We start from the raw sequence: 21313 nt of genomic DNA, 5'->3' as shown, positions 1-21313 counted from the left end.
ACAGCGAGCCACTAGGTTGCAGGCTAGCATCCTCTAACATGGTCAAATCAGTATTTTTTTATGTTCTGCTTGTTCAACAGTGCCAAGTGTGTCACGAACTAGCCTAGGGTAAGAATTAATGCTAAGGAACTAAAAAGAATGTGGCTAGCAGTTTAGATGAAAAAACAAAGGAAATAAGTAAAAGAAATATCTGCTATTTAATGCAGACAGAGTTCGCTAATTTACCGTCTTGTTTGAGGTGAATATAGTAGTATGGTGAGAGAAAAAAAGGAATGCTAATTTTGAACATTTACATTGTTCATAGCCACATAAAGATCGAAACCGTGTTCCTTTGAGCTCACAAATGATGGCCATAATACCCGATCCTTGACTAGCTTGTGCATGCCTAGAAAAAAGAATGAGGCTAAAACCCTTGAAGACACAGTCAAGCACACTTCCCATTTGCATACCAGAGCCTGGTTTCTAATCAGACCCGAGAACATTTGGACGTCTTGAACATATTTGGGAGTTTTTAGTACCGTACAAGGTGCTGCTGATGTGGAATTCCTGCGTGACTACAACCCTTTCTTTCAGCCAGACAGACGGTCAGACACCGAAACCGAGGGAAAGTCCACCAAGAATGATAAACTGTACACAGTAATGTGAATGTAAAACAAAAGATCCTCTGAGACGTTCCTTTTTTTCATTTTGAAAATGGGTTTAAAAAACGCAATCAATAACACTAGAATGCACAATGAAGAGCAAAAGCCCACGATGACCTACAATTCCATGTTTTCACCTCCTACTCATCCTCCTCCTCATCCACATTTTTATCTAGTTCATTCAGAGCGCTCTATATTAACTCTCCTTCCACCCATCGCTCAGCCCCGGTCCCTTCGAAGACAGCCGATCCCGCATATGATCTCTTTCTCGTAGTCATAATAGTACAGACTGCTGGCGTGGACGGAGAAAAAGGAAATGATCTGGCCTCACAGTATTTCTCAGGCCTCCTTAAATGGCCGCTGTGAGAAATACCACACACCATTAATAACAGAGTGAGCAAGGCTGGACAAACCACGGGCCAGGCTTGGCGCTCCGGTTCTCTACTCAGCGCTAAGTTAATTAAGATGGCAGATTTTCCCACAGCGCTGACATCAGGACTTTCGGAGACTTTTGCGCCACCGAGTAGCAGGGATCATTTAGCGTGATTGGCGTGAATGACTTCTTTCATTAGCAACTGGAAGGAAGAGAGAGAAATGGTTCTACTACACTATGCTTATTTTCTCATACAGATTTAGCATTTAGCTGCCAAATTGGATACGGCTGAACGGCTAAATGATCTCACGCTAGCAGCCAAAACTTGTCAGCCAAAGCTGTTTTAATCACTCATTCCTGGAATGCTACGTGGGAGAATTTACCTTAGGATCAACCTTTTTTTCCTACAGTTTTCTACGGGATTAAAGAAATGCAATAGAATTTCTAGAACACGTCCAACTTTTTGGGAAGGTGTCTCTGTGTCACATCGCAGCTGTTTAGAGCAGAAGCTGGACAACATCTGCTAAACAACGTCTTACTCAAAGGTGTTTCAAACTTGTAGCAGGTTAGCTAGCACTGTCAGGAAAAATGTTTAATTATCAGCATTTGAACAGTTTACATTAAAAAAGAAAAACTAAAACACTCCACTCCATGCATGTAGGAAATGCTAATAGATACTGAAGTTGTGGAATGCTAGGTTTCTTTATCAGGTTAATGGGAGATAGCTCTCTAGTCTTTTAAAAAAGGTTAAATTGGCAGACTAGCTAGCTATGGATTTTGCTGCTACAGTTGTAGTATATTCAGATGGAATGACCTATGAACTTAGCTAACTAGCTGTCCAAGGTTTTGCAAATCCTGGAGACAAGAGTTTGAGAGTAGGACTGATCTGCAGTGGGTTGGGCAATGCTGCAGACACACAGTGCGATTTTTAATATCCCTTTGTGATTGTGGTTTATCAGACACTGTCAAACAGAGGATCTCAGTTGTCATAATGTTAGACTGTACAACAGTCAAATAAACTGACGCAAACAAGAATAACACTCGTCCCAAAGTTTTGTCGTCAATCAGTGACATTTAGACCATCGTTCTCTCACTAATGTTAGCTAGCAGCAAACAAAAACAATCTGTAGCATAAATTCATTAAATGCCTTAAAAAAAATAAAAAAGTCGTACAACTCCCCAATCAATGAAGTTTCTCGCTTTGCTGTATTGTACAACTGACTCATTTCAACATGGTGTTCCCTGAAGTGGTTTGAAGTTGTCCTGCTAATCGCATCATGATGTTCAACGCTCCTGTCGGTTCTTGGTTCGATGGTCATTGGAGGAGAAGTTACAGCAAAGACTACAAAGATTTTAGCCTTGAATTATAGAAATCTTTTAGGATTTTCAGAATTTGTTTTAGACAACCAATTTTTGAGCAAAATCACAGTTTCCACCTTGCTTACGTTTTTGTTTTGAAGGATTTCCACCTAGCACAAATTTTAGCTTGGATTGAAACAGAAGAAGCAGCCCAGTTTTTTAATCGAAATTACCTTCCTGTGTGAGTTCCGGGTTCAAATTTGAAGTCCACAATCATGCTGGCTCAATCCCTCAAGCCTCCAAGCTGTCAGCAGTCACAAACATTACCAATCCTAGAGAACTGGAAATTATTGACCTGGGTGCTGCTGCAGGGTGCGTTTAAAACACCATAATCAGCATTGATCCAGAAGCCTGAGGAGGTACGAACACTGAGATCACAGCTTGGATAGGTTTCTAGATCGGAATGGAATCATGTGTACCATCTTTGTCCGTGACTCACTGTCTGCTCATGGAGTCATAGCTAATTTGTTGTTTTCCCAGCAGCTGTAACTTTGACACAGCCGGAGCTTCTGTAAAGACTTGTTTGGGTTTGATCTTCATTACAGATGTTTCCTGCAAGTCACGTTAAGGTCAGTGTGTGTGAAGAGGTCCGGTCAGAAACAGTGTGATTGACACGGAAGAAACAGCAGCTCCATTTTTATCTTGAGAAAGTAAAATATGATAGAATATGTATGTAACATTTAATAGAAGGAAGGAAAGGAAAGCAAAAAAGAAAGAAAGAAAATCTTGTGTGCCAGATTGTGATGCTGATCACTGAAATAACATTTTCTTATCACGCAACGTTTTTTAGAATCTTGCTAATTCTGTAATATAAGATGACAACATTTTCAAATCGGGGTGTTTCGCATCATCATGGGTGGTCATGTTTAGCTGCCTGGCAGTAGCTCCTGATACTCTTGAGTCAAAATTCTAAAATATTTTACATCCAATTTTATACTTAGCTAAAATAATGCAAGAAAATTGGGGTGATTGTGTGCAGGGGCACATTGGGGCATGCCCAAGTGTACCAAAACTATGACTTGCTTGCATGGCAACAGCAACAGCAGTGAATAGAAGCTGCAGTCATTCTAACCTTCTTCATTGAGTTCAAAGGCGGTGAATTTAATTGCAAAGAATTTCTGAAAGGTCGCAATAATCGTGACATGTTTTGTTGCATCTGGTTTGAGATTCGCCGATAAGGCAGAACATAATGACATTATAACATTATGGGCGGTGAAGTAAATAAACACTGATTATCTCTTCATCATGGCACCTGTTAGTGAGTGGGATTTATTAGGCAGCAAGTGAACATTTTGTCCACAAAGTTGACGTGTTAGAAGCAGAAAAAATGGCCAAGCGTAAGGATTTGAGCGAGTTGAACAAGGGCAAAGCTGTGACGTCTAGACGACTGGGTCAGAGCATCTTCAAAACTGCAGCTCTTGTGGGCTCCCATTCTGCAGTGGTCAGTATCTATCAAAAGTGGTCAAAGAAAGGAACAGTGGTGAATCCTCATGTTTCTCAGGAATAGCTCATTGATCTTGTTGGAGGTTTAAATTTGCGGAAGAGCCAGGCTTGGATCAAGGTTGCCAGGATGGAACCTCTTGTTACCAGGTACAAAAGTTGAAGCAGTGACATCTGCTCTAGAATGTGAACATGATCCAACAGTATGGCAACTGATTACTGTCTCATTCAGGGTTAAGGGCCTTGCTCGAGGGCCCAATAGGGGCAGTTTGGTGATGCACCAACATTCTGATGAGTAACCCAGAGTCTTAACCACTGAGCTACCACTTCCCATATATGAAGGTGGATGCAACTTCACTCATACTGCAGCTTGGATACACCAAGTACTGTTATCTTTGCGAGTGGAATGGTAAAAGCAAAAGAGATTTACATTATGTGATAAAGGAATGACCACCTCACAGGAAATTGGTTGCTGGTCAGAAGAATGTTGCACATGACCCACTGGCCAATCTGAAGAACATATATTCCACTTCTGTGCACCAAACTAAATGAAAAACTATGAACAAGCAAAGTGAAGCCTTCACATACTTGTGACAGATGTAGGCGATGCCAAGCTTTTTGTTTGCCTACAGTTCCAACAACTGATGGATAGTCAATTTGACGGCCTTCTGCAGGTTGCCAAACGTGTTGCATGTACCGCTTTCAAAAATTTAGTTTCTGGGCAACTACAGGGCACCAAACTACTCCAAACAGGTTCAACGTCTGCTCCAGGGATACAAATCGACGAGCTGCAACTTGTCACTAAGGATACATTTTCTTCATTCCCACTTGGGGGTTTAGTGGAGCACTTCTATGATTGGAGACTTTTATTGGACACTAATACAAAAAGAATTGTCACTACTGAAAAAAAAGATTTTATCTTTTTCTAATGCTGAATTATCCTAGTGTATGAGGTCGTATCTCGCTCTGTTTACAAGAAAATACTTAATTTATTTACATTTCCACACCTTCATCTTTAAAAGAGTCCCCTTGCAATACAGTGCTCCCAGTGTTTAATTTTTTTAATGTGTCCTGGAAGTCTTCTTTTTGAAGCGTGTTGAGCATCTTTTGCGATTTGCGCCAGATATCCACAATGGTGTAAAAACGGCAATATTTGAGTGAGATCGTCATCTTCGGGAAGAGGGCAAAGTCAGCAGGAGTAAAATCTGGAGAGTAGGATAAGTGCGGAAGTGAGATCATGTGGATTGTTCTCTGACAATCATCATCATGCACAAGTTGCCGAGTGATCTCTCCAATGATGTTCTTCCACTTTTGAAGCTTGTGTGCACCTCAAAACACCTCAAACGACCCTTTGCAGCATCGCCATATGTCAAACATATATCATGTCAAACGTCTCTGTGGCAGATTTGCCCAGTTTGATGAAATCGTAGACGTGATCAGAATAGCACCAGTTGGCAGGTTTATTAAACGTAATACAAAAATTACAAATACTTCGTTGTTCACCAAAAATGTTTGTATCACAAAAAAATTGCAGAGGAAACCATTTCCGTCAAATTTCTTGGCCTGTGTATTTGACAGTCCGTGTTTTCTAGTAGTGAATGGATTGCGTGCTGGGGTGGGGACTGGACCCCAGTGGAACAAATTCTCTATTTGCATTTTCACACTTACAGTAGGGTGTGTGTGTGCGTGTTTGTGTGTGTGTGTGTGTGTATACAGTGGACAAAATCCAGACTGGAATAACATTAGCCAGAAAAACACAGTGTGTCTGAAATGCGGGAAGGTGGTGACGGGTAATTTCCTGGGTTCACGTGCATACCTTTCAGCACAGTTCCTGAAACAGTGACATCATGATCGTGAGACGGCGTGAATTTTACAGTAAAAACAAACCGCAGGAACTGGTATAGTCACAGTACAGAACTTTCCCCCTTCAATACTCATCACGCCTCCTGATATTTTATACCGAAGCTATATCCCCAACAAACAAACACACACACACACATGCACGCACATACACACACATATACACACACACAGACACGCGCACACACACACACACACACACACACACACACACACACACACACACACAGACACACACACACACAGACACAGACACACACACAGAGACACATCTGAGTCGGACATGAGTGCATGCTTAAACAATGTTTTTATAAACCACAGCGGTGAGATCGTGAAAATCAAGATTTAAACACGATTCACAGTGAGAAAAGTGCCGTTTATCCACCGACTCTGCAAATCCTGATGGAGAGATAGAAATAAAAATCTAAAAGAAAAAAAAAAGTTAGTGTAAATGTGTATGATTTAAATAAGGAGAGAAATTGCAGAAAAAGTGAAAGGAAGGAAGACAGGAGAAAAATAAAGAAGGAAAGAAGGAATTAGGATCAAGTAAAAGATTTGAGAAGGAAAAAAGACATGGAAAATTAAAGAAGGAAGGAAGAACTTATGAACATTAAGGAAAAGGGAAACATGACGCAAACAAATAAAACACAAAGTATTTTAAAGTATTAAGTACATTAACCATATCCAGCTAATGTGGTGTGTGTGTGTGTGTGTGTGTGTGTGTGTGTGTGTGTGTGTGTGTGTGTGTGTGTCTGCACACATGTTTAGAAGCCCCAAACTAAATGTTTTCTACATGACAATGATTATGAGGTAATGGTTCTTTCCTCCATCTCGCTCTCTCTCTCTCTCTCTCTCTCTCTCTCTCTCTCTCTCTCTCTCTCACACAGTCACACACACACACACACACACACAGGCTCAAATCCAAGAACACTGCCTGAAGCATATAGCCATAATTGCCCAAACAAACCAATCTCACCAAATGCACACACACACACACACACACACACACACACACACACACACACACGCTCACCACATTAAACACTCAGTCGCAGTGATGTCTCCGAATAGTCTGTAAAAGAACACACTGCCCCTGTGAGTCACTTTAATGATGATAAATGGTGTGTGTGTGTGTGTGTTTGTGTGTTTGTGTGTGTATAGCAGTACTTATAAGGACATAAGAGAGGTACTATCCAGACAGTATTGTTTAAAATAAAAAAGCATAGCATCTTACATAGCTGAGAACATATTCCTTCTTTATTGTGGCACAAAGTGCTCAATAATGTTAGCAAAATTAGCCATGAAGTTGCAGGAGTTAATACGGTGTGGCTGATTCAACTGTTCACTTACTCACTTTTTAACTGATAGTAAGAGTAAACACAAACATAATTATGGTTTTAAATGGACATATATAATTACAGTAAAGATTTCTGGAAGGATGTTCCTGGGTCCCTGGAAGGAGTCTCTAGTGTAAAGCTGTAATGTTTCTTGAATGTTAAATCTAACCATAAATGGACTTCTCAAAGCAACTTGCTGTGCTCTGTGAGGGATAAAGCACTTTTGGTACTTGCTATTATAGGTAAGTAATCAGAACCTTATTTTTTAAGTGTCCAATTTTCCCAGAAACTTGCATGAACAAGGTCCCATATTCTATAGACCCTATATACCCACGTTCCAATATTCCAAGGACATTATACACTCAGGGTCCAATATTTTCAGGACCATATACACTCATTGTCCAATATTAATAGGACACCTTATATATCCAGGGTTTAATATTAATGGAAAACCAACACTGATGGTCCAATTTTCCTAATACCTTATATGACCAGTGTCCTAAATTCCCAATACCTTATATCCAGGTATATAGTTAACCGTGAGACATATATATACCTTACATCCCTTATAGCCACATTACTTGTTCCTACCTGTGTCAGCTGCCTCTATCTCTGATTATCTTTGTTTAGGTCTGTAGTGTTTCAGCAGCTGATGCCTGTCTGAGGAGAAAATCTGTCTTAGTTAAGGATCACTTCTGTACCTTTGACTGAAATCTTCAAACAGGTAAGATACGCGTTGCTGTGTTTTAGCTACAGGTATATACAGTACCTGGTTTATGAGTTAGCAACATATTGCACGCTCATTAGCATGATAGTATTTAATATATTTTTTCAGGTATGACAGATTTTGGTCTCTTCGCTAGCTAGTTGATTAGCTGCTAATCCTAACGTACGCTAGCACGAGAGCTATAAGTGCACACTGAGTGGGCGTAAACTGCATGAGTGATGAAAGACCGTGGGGGGGGTCCCTCATCGTAGGAGGACAAGTGTCCAATTTGGCAGCATGTCCCACCCACTGTTGCTTGGTAATAGCTGCAAATTAAATGTATGGACAACAAAAATAGAGTTAATTAAACCAGAACAGAAAATAAACGTCTTTTGATAGTAATAGATTCATGATAAGCTAATAGCATGCATGAGTAAAAAATGGAAGCTAGGAAAGTCTCCAGGGTGAAGGGTTGCTTGGCTAAGCCATAAACCTGTTATAATGTTTTTGTTGGGGAAAACACAAAATGAGTGCTGGAAGAAATAAAGTCCTTAGAAACGGCGGTCTTGTGTTTGGGTGCGTACATGCTTTCATGTGTGTGCTGGAATATTTTTATGTCCACTGGAACAAACTGGACTCCTACAAACTCTTGCTAATTCTATCCATTCGCTAATTCTCCTTAGGACATGTGGGAGTTCGCCCACATCGCTCGCTAATACTGGAACGTCTGTGCAACACTTTATTGCGTGAAGCCTTTAGTTGAACGTTTATTATTGCCCAGCACTTAAGAGAGGACACTGGAAAAATAATGTAGTCTCATCGTCAGGAAACTGTGTGAAGCAGATAAACATTCCTCGTCATCTTTTTTTTTTTTTGGTCATCCTTTTTTTTTTGGGACGAGAGGCAGAAAGTTCATGCAAAGGAGGCAACGATTACATAATCCACCCAAAATTTATTGCAAATAAGACATTTTTCATCAGATCAGCCAATTTAGTGGGTTTGGTTTGGAGATAAGCATCTGAGTGGCTTCACAGCCAAAGGAGCAAAGCATTGCGTCTGAATGACTTTCATACATGCAGGGGGGTGTTTTTTCAACATGGCCAAACTGAGTCATCACAGGAAGACTGGAGGTCTTGATAACATCTACAATTACAGAGACAATATTATGTAGCTGTGTATTCTTGCTGCTTCTTGGCAAAGTTTAATGGATCATTCCACTTCTCTGGTGTCACTATTTTATAGCTGATGGATTAATGCTTTGGTAAACATTATACTAAAAAAAAACTAGCTTTTGTGCAAAGGAAAAGAATGATATATGACTAAGAGAAGTGCAGGGAGAATTAAAATAGTTTGTATACAAAAAAAATGTATCCTGTTTGCTGCTAACACTTTCCGGCTGTTTGGAGCAAAATCAAACAAATCTCTCAAGTGGCACGTTTAAGTTCCTTTCCTAATCCTTCCATATCCTTAAGATGCCACATACTGATTATTTCCCTGTTAAGTAAAGTATATTGCAGCTACTCGACTAATGGGATACTTGATGAAAGGCCAGAGTTCTTGACATAAGGAAAAAAAAAATCCAAAGATGATCTTGTCTTTTGTTCACTCTGTTTAGCACCAAAAATTCATAAACTGGAAATGATCAAGCTGTACACGTCACTTTGATATGATTGATGGCATTAATTCCAAAACGGCAACATTTACTGGAATATTTTGTTAAAGTTGAAACTTTTGATGCAGACAGACATGTATTTGTGAGTCATAACGTCTCTGAGGAACCCTTCCTTAAGGTTTTGTTGTTGGAGTTGAATTCTTTTCGTTGTTTTTTTTCTCTATTTCATAAAAATAGTGGCGATTGCAAGACTTCAAACTTATGACACCTGAGCCTTTTATTGGGACATTTGGCCTGTCAAAGATTTTTAGCCTTTCAATAACTTAACACCATTAGGAAATCTAGATGATGATGATGCTTCCTTCTACAATCCCAAAAAGAGAAATCCATTTCGCATTTGAAAACTAGCTTGCAGGTTTAAGCTAGCTAAGTAATCGAAGGAAGAAACTTGTTAATGTTAGCTTACCACTTAGATCTAATAAAATCTAATAGTTTGAAAATGTCCGAACGTTTGACGTTGTGTGCTAAAAGTTTCAACAATATTCAACAATTATTCGGCTCTCACTTCAAAAAGTTTCATTTAGTTTTGCGTTCAAACCACAATTTGAATTCAAGTGATAAATATCTACATCCTAGCAAAAACGGTCAGCTTGAAAGCTCAACTGCAAAAATTCATTACTACAAAGCTCTTTCAGTTCCTATAATAACATCAATGAAGAAATCTAAGTATTCCATGTGAATTTTGATCATATGAGCCAGGTTAGTTACACCGATCAAGTTAGCGAGGCTGGTTTATTCCTAAAATGTTATAGTAGGGATGATAAATTTAGAATATAAGAATAAAATTGATGCAAGATTTAATACTATAATTTCATCATCTGTCAGAACTGTGACTTTGATTTGGACTTTTTTGTTAATAGCTAACTAGCAGCAGGTATGCTAGCTATTGGATAGGCTACAATGGCTCAGGGTTTTACGACCACAGAGCTGACTTTAACATTTATTTTGGCTAAAAAGGCATTTGACAAGAGCGACATTTTTCTAAGGTCAAGTGGAACTGTTTGTTCAGAACTCTTTGTTTACTCCTGTGGAGATATGCATCGTGCTCGGAGAACCACTGATGGCGTGTCTGTGCTTTTGGATGCGTTGCTTGAACATGCCAGGCCTTTTTGTATTCATTTACGATCTGATAAACACTCGGTGGGACCAGAGGAAGTCCTGAGAACAATGAGCTGAATGAATCCAAGCAGCCTGGGGATACCGATTGCAGGAAGAAAGAACGTCAAGAAAGAAAGATCAAGGCATAGCTGTTACAAAGTGCAGGGGGAAAAAAATCTGTTTTCATTGTTGATGTTCATCATTAATTCTGAAATATACTTTTGCTATTATAGCATGAGAAAACTTACTGATTTTTGAAAGACCCAGTAAGAGATTCCTGATGAGCTACAACTTATACACTGAACATTTTTACACCAGTGGTTTGTATCTCTGGGGAACCTGTGAAGAACTAACTGTCTATTCCTCTGTCTGTCTGCTTGTCTGTCAATTCCCCTGTGTCTGACTGTCTGACAACATGCCTTTTCAGTCTACCTGTCTATACATCTACCTATTCCATTTATCTGTCTCTGTTTGGATGTCCATTTGTCAATTTCCCTGTCTGTCTGTCTGTCTGTCTGTCTGTCTGTCTGTCTGTCTGACCAGCTGCCTAGTTTACCTGTCTATCCATCTGACTATTGCCTCTCTTTGTCTGTCTGCCTGCATTGTAACATTCCACTAATAAAATTTCCACTGTCCCCTGTCTGACCACCTGTCTATTCCTCTGTCTGTCTGTCTGTCTGTCTGTCTGTCTGTCTGATCATCTGTCTATACATCTATCTATCTGTCTGTCTGTCTGTCTGTTTGTCTGTCTATCTGACTGACCGTCTGTCTATTCCTCTGTATGGCTGACTGACCGTCTGCCTATTAATGTCTGTCTGTCTGTGTGCATGTTCTGTTTATTCCTGTGTGTGTCTGTCTGTCCGATCATCTGTCTATTCCTCTGTCTGTCTGTCTGTCTGTCTGACTGACCGTCTGCCTATTAATGTCTGTCTGTCTGTGTGCATGTTCTGTTTATTCCTGTGTGTGTCTGTCTGACTATCTACCTATTCCTCTGTTTGTTTGTCTGACCATCTGCCTATTTCTTTCTCACGTTTAACTGTCTTTCTATGCCTGTCTGTCTGCATGTCCATTTAACTATTCCTCTGTTTATCCGTCTGCCTGCTTGTACCATTCCACCAGTGAAATTTCCTTTGTCACTTGTCTGTCCATCTCTCTATTCCTCTCTTTATTTTGTATGATTATTATGACTAACCCTATATCCCTGTCTATCCTGTCTTTTTCTTGGGATGTTTGTCTGTCAATCTGTCTATTCCCCTGCCTCAGTCTCTATGTCCTTTTGTCTGCCTGCCTGTGTATTTATTTGTTCGTCTGTCCAGCATCTGCTATTGATGATGGCAATGTTATTTCCAGCCCATGATGACTTTGCTGAAGTGAAAGCTGTTACGTGAGTGTTGGCCTGGTAACATGTCGATGTTAAATCACGTGTTTACGGTGATGAGTAGCATGTTTGGTATTCACAGCGCTGAGGCATTTAACGCTCTTACACGCTGGAACTCAAAGCCAAAATGGGCTTAAGTGCTTCTCTTAGCAGATGTGTTTGGAACGAACATATACAGAGCATGTGTGTGTGTGTGTGTGTGTGTGTGTGTGTGTGTGTGTGGCCTGCTGGTAATCTAATCTAATATTATATAATGCAATATAATGACTGAAGTTTTGGTCTAAAATGTAAGTTCAAAATGTCAGTGTGTGCTGAATGAGCACGAGGGTTAAAGGTCAGCGCAGTTCCAAAGAGTTCCTTCCTCCCATAACAAATACTTTCCTCCTTCTTTCTCTCTGACCCACCCTCTAACCTTCCCTCCCACCATCCATCTCCCTCTCTCTCTCTCTCTCTCTCTCTCTCTCTCTCTCTTAGTTAATAGTGACTCAGGCCTAATGAAGACACAAATATTTGTCATCCAGTACATGAAGTCTAATGTAAAAACACACCCACCCTCCCACCATAGCACTCCCACCCACACACACACACACACACACACACACACACACACCTCCCACCATAGCACTCACACACACACACACACACACACACACACACACACTCCCACCATAGCACTCACACACACACACACACACACACAGACAAACACACACCCTTCTATCATAGCCCTGACACACACACACACACACACACACACACACTTTAGTGTGTACAGCATTAGGAAACAACATTTTTGCTTGCTCCATTTGCATTTCATGTCTTTTGATGTTTTAATGCCCATGAAAACTATATTTACACATAATTGGACCATGATAATAATTTTCTGTTTTAGATTTAGTTTCTGCTCAAACTAAAGAAATTTACACACTTCAAATAAATAAATCGACAAGAACGCAACAGACCCCATTGTTCTCTGGTCAATGTCTCCGCCTGCTGGTTAATAAATGAAATGCAAGTGTGTATATTAATAATATACATATCTATAATATATATTTAATATTAGATAAATGAAAATCCATTTAGGAAGATATTAAGATATCTTGGTATAGAAGCACAGACATGTTCAATTATTGGTATTCGTTCCTTAGCTCCTGAACTAACAAAGGATTTCTGAGAGACATCGATTTATAAACGTCCATAATCTTGACTGTGAAACACTATCAAGAGATAACTTGACAGGATTTTTGTTTCTTAATAGTTATAATTATTGTTACTTATACACTTCAAAACTGGTGCTTACAAGCTACAGTAACAATGCCATATTTATAAAAATATTCATTCTTCACCTCTAATGCTAGCTAACTGGATACTTTAATATAAGATAACATTAGCTAATCTGACAGGATTTCCAGAATAGTTACAATTTTCACTGAAGCTAATATTGTCATATTCCTAAATGCTCCTAATCGCAATGCTAATTCTAGAGATATATACGAAATACATTTATTCATCGCCAACTGACGCTGTTCTTCACAATCTATGTCCGTGAGTCAATTATAAAAGAGACACTACTTAAGAATAGATTATTTTGGATCTTGTAGCTTGTTTAGCTGTTATAAAGACTACAGAATGCAAAAATAACAATGTCAGCATTTTATCTCACCAGGAGCTAAATTTAGCCACTTATAAATGTTTATAGGTTGGAATTCCCACTAGCTGCAAAAGAAAAAAAAAAGAAAAACACCTGGAACATTATAATCAGATCAAATGGAGTAATAAAATGAGATAAGTTAGTAATCTGTCTCTCAAACTTGCATTTACGACTGGAATTTATTGCGCTTGCTTGCATCATGCTATCTGGTAAATATGCTCATGCGCGAGCAAGGTCGAATCAGGTGATTAGCACTGCTCAACTTTCATGCTTGCTTCTTAGAAAGTGACACAATGTCACATTCCAGCTTTCGATTTAATGCCACGAACGATTACTTCATATATAATTATTCAATTAATACTAAAGCTGCAAGCAGCATTGTCGGGGGGCCAAGTACCCAGACTTGAGTTGCACATTCGCAGGTTCCCTACAACAGTTGCACAGAAAAGCTGAGCCAAAGATTTATGGATTCAACAGTGATTTGTAGATGGTGATTTGATAATAATAACAGCTTTACGTCATGTTTGGTGATTTTCCTGTCAGATTGTTAGTTCATTACAGCCAATTCTTTTCGTCGTGTTTAAATTTACTTTAATCAGATTTTCTCGGAAAAGGAACGTTTGCCAATTTAGTGACGATTAAACAATCAGGTCCGAATTTGACCCAATGGTGGTGCTAGAGAGAATGGTGTCTAACTGGTGCTTGGCCCCCGTAATATACATTTGTGCTGAGGGGCAAAAAGCATCTCCTGCTCTTTATTAATTCTTCATAACTGGTTAAGTCTATTTTTGTTATCTTTCTTTCTTTCTTTTCTTTTTTTTTTTACAAGATACAGATAAAAAATGTACTTCAAATGTTATCAGTGAGTGACGAAATAACAAGGCGTGTAAAAGATAATTATTTTATTGGATTATAGTCTCTGCAGCGAAAGAGGCCTGATTTAATTATTCAACTTTGCGAGCTTAATCATTGACTGTAGAATCTTTATAAGAAGTGAAGCCTCCAAAGAGCCACTCAGTAATATCAGTATCTGAGCTCTTCAAGGTGCGAGCAACATGTTGGGATCGGTTTTATCTGTTCTGCTCATTTTAACCCTGCAGGGCCATGACAGGTAATTATTTTATCATCATCGTGGATTCTGTACGTTTCTCTTATATATTTACTTTGTATGTATTAATGTTCCAGGGTGGTGGAGGGACAAATGCAGCGGGCTTATGACTACACCAAGTACCACACCATGGATGAGGTCATTCTTTTATTCCTAATTTTAGTATTTTATTGATGTTTTTGCTCAGCATACCTTCATTTGAATGCATTTGTTCATCTGGTTTGACTTATACTGCAGTATATATGTACAATAGAATATTTCTAATTTATTTATTTTTTGCGATAGTTCCCGAATCAATTCGACTGGGATCCGAGTAAATTGTTTATTTATTTGTTTTCTTTGTTTGCTTGTGTGTTTTATTAAAGAATCAATTAAAGAATAATTTAAAAAATCTGTATTTCATTTCTTAATTAGTGTTTTTTTATTGTATTTTTATGCCAATGAAAAGAGAACGTTCAGTTAATACCAAAGGTTTGAGTCTGAAACACTGTCACACAAATAATTTTGATATATTTCAATCTATATTCTGGTTATTTATTCAGCTGTTCTATTTTTTGATAAAGCCTAGATTTGTTTTTTCCTATAAAAAATAAAAATAAATGTTTAGAGGTATTTTATTCTTATTGTTTTTTTTTCTTTTTTTTTTTTACAATTTGCTATATTTTTGTTATATTTATTTAAACTCACTTTTCTTTTCTTTTTTATTCCTTTACATTTCCTTCCTTTTCTTTTCTTTTCTTTTCTTTTCTTTTCTTTTCTTTTCTTTTCTTTTCTTCCCCATTCTTTTTCTGTTTTAATCTCGTTTAATAAGCATACACAACAATAAATGGTAAATTTTTTGTTTACATTTTATAAAATTTTATTTATATTTTTATTTAATTGATTGGGTAAATGATCCTTTTTATTCCCCTTTGTTGATTTTTCCTGTCCGTTGGCTGATTTCTTTATGCATTTATTCAAACGAATGAACTTTTTTCTTTGTTTTTCCCCTGAAGATCTTGGCGTGGATGAAGATGATGGTAACTGATCATCCTGACGTGGTTTCCAGCCTCGTCTATGGAAGCACGTATGAAAACAGGAGCATCACGCTGCTGAAGGTAGTGTTCCTGTAAAGCTGCGATTCATTTACTTGAGATAATCGTCTCTGAAATATTTGATTATACTGCAGGTTCCTGCTTAATGCAGTGGCTTTTATTCTATTCTACGGCAGAGTTTTTTTTTATATGCTGATGAGCGTGTGTGTGTGTGTGTGTGTGTGAGTTGCAGGTTGGACTGAAGAGCGCCGAGCCGAAGAAGATGATCTGGATGGACTGTGGGATTCACGCTCGAGAATGGATCGCTCCAGCTTTCTGCCAGCACTTTGTGAAGGAGGTGTGTTCATAATTGTTCACATGTTCATTGATTCCATTAAACTGGCTCTGGCATTACTGGAGTTTTTTTATCTTTACAGATCCTGGGCTCCTACAAGACAGACCCAAAGATCAGCGAGATGTTGAAAAATGTGGACTTCTACATTACGCCGGTGTTGAACATGGATGGATATGTGTACTCATGGAAGGACAACACGGTGAGTTTACAGCCAATAAAGTGTTATCTAAAGCGAGTCTAATCTTAAACACGCTTAAATGACAAAGTTCAAATGAATTGAGATTCTTATGTTGCTATTGCAGCTTTAGGATTCAAAATGATCCAAAATCATCAGTAATCAGAGACCAAGTCAAAGATTATTCACAGCAAAGCATTACTGAGGAAAAACTAAACATTACTGAACTTTATTACATTTTTTCAAATAAATGTTTGCGAAGCATTGTTACCAAACTATAGCCGTGGTTTTCCTAATGATCAGTCATTCTCATTAAGTATGATTTTGCACCTGGTGTGGAATTCAGACAAGGTTATGGAGGAAGACGAGGTCTCCTGGGTCTGGAAACTGCACGTGTCTTGGCACCGATCTCAACCGTAACTTCTACGCCAACTGGGGAAGTGAGTGATTATATCAATTATATCAATATACTAACGACTCATTTTTGTTTTTGTGCCTATTTATAGTTACATTAGAAAAAAAGCTGATAAATATATAGAGGCCACACCTCCTTCACTGTGATTGACAGATATATAGAGGCCACACCTCCTTCACTGTGATTGACAGATATATAGAGGCCACACCTCCTTCACTGTGATTGACAGATATATAGAGGCCACACCTCCTACACTGTGATTGACAGATATATAGAGACCACACCTCCTACACTGTGATTGACAGATATATAGAGACCACACCTCCTACACTGTGATTGACAGATATATAGAGACCACACCTCCTACACTGTGATTGACAGATATATATAGACCACACCTCCTACACTGTGATTGACAGATATATAGAGGCCACACCTCCTTCACTGTGATTGACAGCTATATAGAGGCCACACCTCCTACACTGTGATTGACAGATATGTAGAGGCCACACCTCCTACACTGTGATTGACAGATATATAGAGGCCACATTTCCTTCACTGTGATTGACAGATATATAGAGGCCACACCTCCTTTACTGTGATTGACAGATATAGAGGCCACACCTCCTTTACTGTGATTGACAGATATATAGAGGCCAAACCTCCTACACTGTGTTTGACAGATATATAGAGGCCACACCTCCTTCACTGTGATTGACAGATATATATAGACCACACCTCCTTCACTGTGATTGACAGATATATAGACCACACCTCCTTCACTGTGATTGACAGATATAGAGGCCACACCTCCTTCACTGTGATTGACAGATACATTAGATCTTCATGTTGTTGTGTTGTGCACAGTGGTGGGAATTTCCAGAGACTGCTGCTCAGATATCTACAATGGACCCTCTGCTCTTTCGGAACCCGAGGCCCAGGCTGTGACGGACTTCCTGAGCACCAATCGAGACATGATTCTTTGCTTCTTTACCATCCATTCGTACGGTCAGCTGATCCTGCTTCCTTATGGCCATCCCAACATCACCGCCCCCAATCAGGAAGAGCTGGTGAGAGCTCCAGTCTCTCTGTATCTCTTAGTGGCATTAAAGGAATCTGATCATAGTATTTTACTGTCTTAACTATAACTGTGTGTGTGTGTGTGTGTGTGTGTGTGTGTGTGTGTGTGTGTGTGTGTGTGTGCGTAGATGCAAGTGGGTCTGGCTGCAGCAGAGGCCATTAAAGCTGTTCATGGAACGGACTACACCGTGGGAACGCCTCCTAAAGTGCTGTGTGAGTTTGACCACTTTTTCTTTTTCCCCATAAAACAATAAACACAAATCATTTATTTATTTATTTATTCGATTGGTCTTGAATTCTTTGACTGAAAGCCTGGATTTTGATTGTATTTTTGAAAAAAATGGGTGTGGGTTTTATTTAAATTATGTATTTTTTTTTCACACTTCAATCTGTCATTTATTCTGTATATTTTCTTTTCTTTTTCTTAATGTTGTGATTTAATCATTTTAAAAGCTTATCGTTGAGAAAGTTGGAAAGATCTCTCGCCTTTCTTTCCACATCAACTTTTCTTTCTATCCTTCAGACCCGAATTCGGGTTCGTCTCGAGACTTTGCTCGGCTCATCGGGATCCCGTTCTCCTTCACCTTCGAGCTCCGTGATAAGGGCGAGCACGGTTTCGAGCTGCCGCAGGACCAGATCCAGCCCACGTGTGAGGAGGCGTATCAGGGTGCCATGTCTATCATCACGTACGTCCACGACAAATCCTACCTCCGTGGTGCGGCTACGAGCCTCGCAGCTACACTGTGGAGTGTGCTTCTGGCTATGTGGCTCTCTAGCGCCACCGTTTGACCTCACACCTGAACTGAAATCGATCAGATACCTTAAACAACCAGGCTTATTATTATTATTATTATTATTATTATTATTATTATTATTATTATTATTATTATTATTTTATCTCTGTCATTATAAATATATTATAAAAAAAACTCGGGAAATTCAGTGTAAATGGTGCAGTTTTGTTTCAGGAATAAATTATCACACATTTTTAGAACTCTTGCATTCAGATTCATCTCAAAGGTGTTTAAAAGTTTTGGAGCTTTATAACAGGAGATCTTCTACTCCAACCCATGTAAAGCAGATCTTTATGGAGCTAGCTTTGTGCACAGGGGAACTGTCATGCTGGAACAGGTTTGGGACTCCTAGTTCAAGTGAAGAGAAAATGTCATGTTACCGGATCCAAAGATTCCTTTAAAGTTGTGGGTCTACAATTTTTGGTAACAGTTTGGAGAAGAACCACATGTGGTTCAAGTATTGAACACTTGCAACATTTTGTTTAAACTGATAGAATGTTTTTTGTTTGTTGGTGGAATGGAGCACCGGTGAGAGAAAAGGATTGAAAAAAACATCCTCCAGAACCATTACTCCATCCTCCAGAACCATTACTCCATCCTCCAGAACCATTACTCCATCCTCCAGAATCATTACTCCATCCTCCAGAATCATTACTCCATCCTCCAGAACCATTGCTCCATCCTCCAGAATCATTACTCCATCCTCCAGAATCATTATTCCATCCTCCAGAATCATTACTCCATCCTCCAGAACCATTGCTCCATCCTCCAGAACCATTACTCCATCCTCCAGAATCATTATTCCATCCTCCAGAATCATTACTCCATCCTCCAGAACCATTACTTCATCCTCCAGAATCATTATTCCATCCTCCAGAATCATTACTCCATCCTCCAGAATCATTACTTCATCCTCCAGAATCATTACTCCATCCTCCAGAATCATTACTCCATCCTCCAGAGGGCAGCATTTAGACACAAATCAAAGAGGCGATGTTCGGTCATCATTTCTTTAGTAGACATTAATTCTGCTGCAGTACACTGGGATTTTTTATTTTAAAAAGTCACTCTTAAAATTATAAAAGAGATGATAAACAATAAGCGGAAAAAAATAACCAAAGAAAAGCTACAATTTGAACAGGGCATTATTTATTTCAAACCCACTGACTGAAATAAGGTGGGATGCGAGAAAGAAAACCGAAAGAAAGAAAAAAGATTTAAAAAAAAACCCCACATACATAAAACATTTTAACAAACACACACAATATATATATATATATATATATATATATATATATATATATATATATATATATATATATATATATACACACCCCCCCACAAACTTTTAAAAAGTCTTCATTCCTTTATTCTTCTCTTTTAAAATCTCGCTCTAATACATGGAAATATTAAAATAAAGATAATTATTAAATTAAATTATTAAAATAAATAAATAAAGAAAGAAAGAAAGAAAGAAAGTTTTCAATTATGCAATATAAAAAAATTAAAAGGAGGGATGGATGGAGGAAAAGTGGACAAATTTGAAAGTGCAAAATGGTAAGACAAATAAAAAGAAGAAAAGAAAGAAAGAAAGAAAGAAAGAAAGAAAGAAAGAAAGAAAGAAAAAGAGCGCGTTATTTTTAATGCAATATAAAATAAAAAACGAGGGATGGATGAATGGAAAAATGGAGAACATTGAAAGTGCAAAAAGGGAAAAAAAAGAAAGAAAGTGAAGAAATCGATATTTAACTGGTCGGTTTAATCCACAGTTTTAGAGGAGATCCTGAGGTCGGTTCCTGCTGGAACTTCCAGGGTTTTTTTTCTTCAGCTTCTGGAACAGTTGAGATGTTGCAGGATCTGATGAGGAGAAGTGAATCCACATCAGGGCGCTAATGAAACACCCGCTAATGAGCTGATTTACTTATGCACACTTCTGCGAACGTGTGTGTGTGTGTGTGTGTTTTAGCAGTCTGACGCAAAGCCCGTCGCGTCCTCGCGCACCTTCACGGCCAATCCAAAGGGGATTCCAGCACGCGCTGCCAATACGCAAACATTCGACATTTGTTCGCACCGTATGTTTGTTGTGTGTGTGTGTGTGTGTGTGTGTGTGTGTGTGTTTGATCTTGAAGCAGACAGGATGGTCACACTCAGGGTCTTCTGATGGAGGTTTACCCTGCAGAATGAAAGGCAGAAAGAAACAGACAAATACAAAAAGCAGTAAATGAATTAGTCTCTCTCATGCAGCTGTTCCAGCTGTTGGTCTCTGATTGTCTCACCCAGGCTCAAGGTGAAAAGGAGGGAGGGAGTGTTTTCTTTTTCTTTTTCTTTCCCCAAAAGCACATTTAAACAAGTGATTTATATTTACACGAGCAGTCTTGTGGATTCTGCGGAAAATCGGTACTTCATTACTTTCATTCAACGACACACACACACACACACACACACACACACACACACACACACACACACACACACACACACACAATGGGCACCTTTATTATCATCTCACACTTATTCATTCATGCAGTTATCCATCCATCATCCATCATGTTCATATCAACCACCAGAGGGTCATTTAAACCTCTGATCTGATCTAGGATTTCCAACACGAATCAAAGCCACAGATTTGGAGTATTTCTGCTGACCATATGCTTTCATTTATGATCACACTTTACTCTTCTAACTGCTGCCTCCAGCACGATGCACCATATCACAAAGCAAAACTGAACACCATGAACATCCCAATGGGCTCAGTGATCCTCAGTGCTAGATCTAAATCCAGTAGGTCATGTTTGGGATAAGTGGTAGAACTGAATCAGTTGAAGTCAATGTGGAACAGAATCTCAGAGGAACATCTC

The 21313-nt window shown here is 38.9% G+C and overlaps 1 protein-coding gene across 3 annotated transcripts in view; it reads left to right on the top strand.

The window, feature by feature from the left end:
* The window catches only part of cpo (carboxypeptidase O), a 60177-nt gene extending 41530 nt beyond the window's left edge, over positions 1-18647 (top strand). The window contains exons 1-9 of one of the 3 annotated variants that reach the window (XM_046837179.1): positions 7667-7734; positions 14701-14761; positions 15619-15720; positions 15890-15994; positions 16074-16190; positions 16513-16606; positions 17449-17651; positions 17790-17874; positions 18185-18647. In XM_046837179.1, coding sequence (XP_046693135.1) covers positions 14717-14761; positions 15619-15720; positions 15890-15994; positions 16074-16190; positions 16513-16606; positions 17449-17651; positions 17790-17874; positions 18185-18450 — 1017 coding nt within the window. In that variant the 5' untranslated portion in view covers positions 7667-7734; positions 14701-14716 and the 3' untranslated portion in view covers positions 18451-18647. Of the gene's footprint in view, positions 1-7666; positions 7735-14528; positions 14627-14700; positions 14762-15618; positions 15721-15889; positions 15995-16073; positions 16191-16512; positions 16607-17448; positions 17652-17789; positions 17875-18184 lie in introns of those variants that run through there. The other 2 variants (XM_046837178.1, XM_046837177.1) reach the window with 2 other exon arrangements.
* The last annotated feature ends 2666 nt before the right edge of the window (positions 18648-21313 follow it).

The sequence above is a fragment of the Silurus meridionalis genome, chromosome 24 (genome assembly GCF_014805685.1).
Source record: "Silurus meridionalis isolate SWU-2019-XX chromosome 24, ASM1480568v1, whole genome shotgun sequence".
Taxonomy (NCBI): domain Eukaryota; kingdom Metazoa; phylum Chordata; class Actinopteri; order Siluriformes; family Siluridae; genus Silurus; species Silurus meridionalis.
This window is presented reverse-complemented; position numbering and strand designations above follow the sequence as displayed.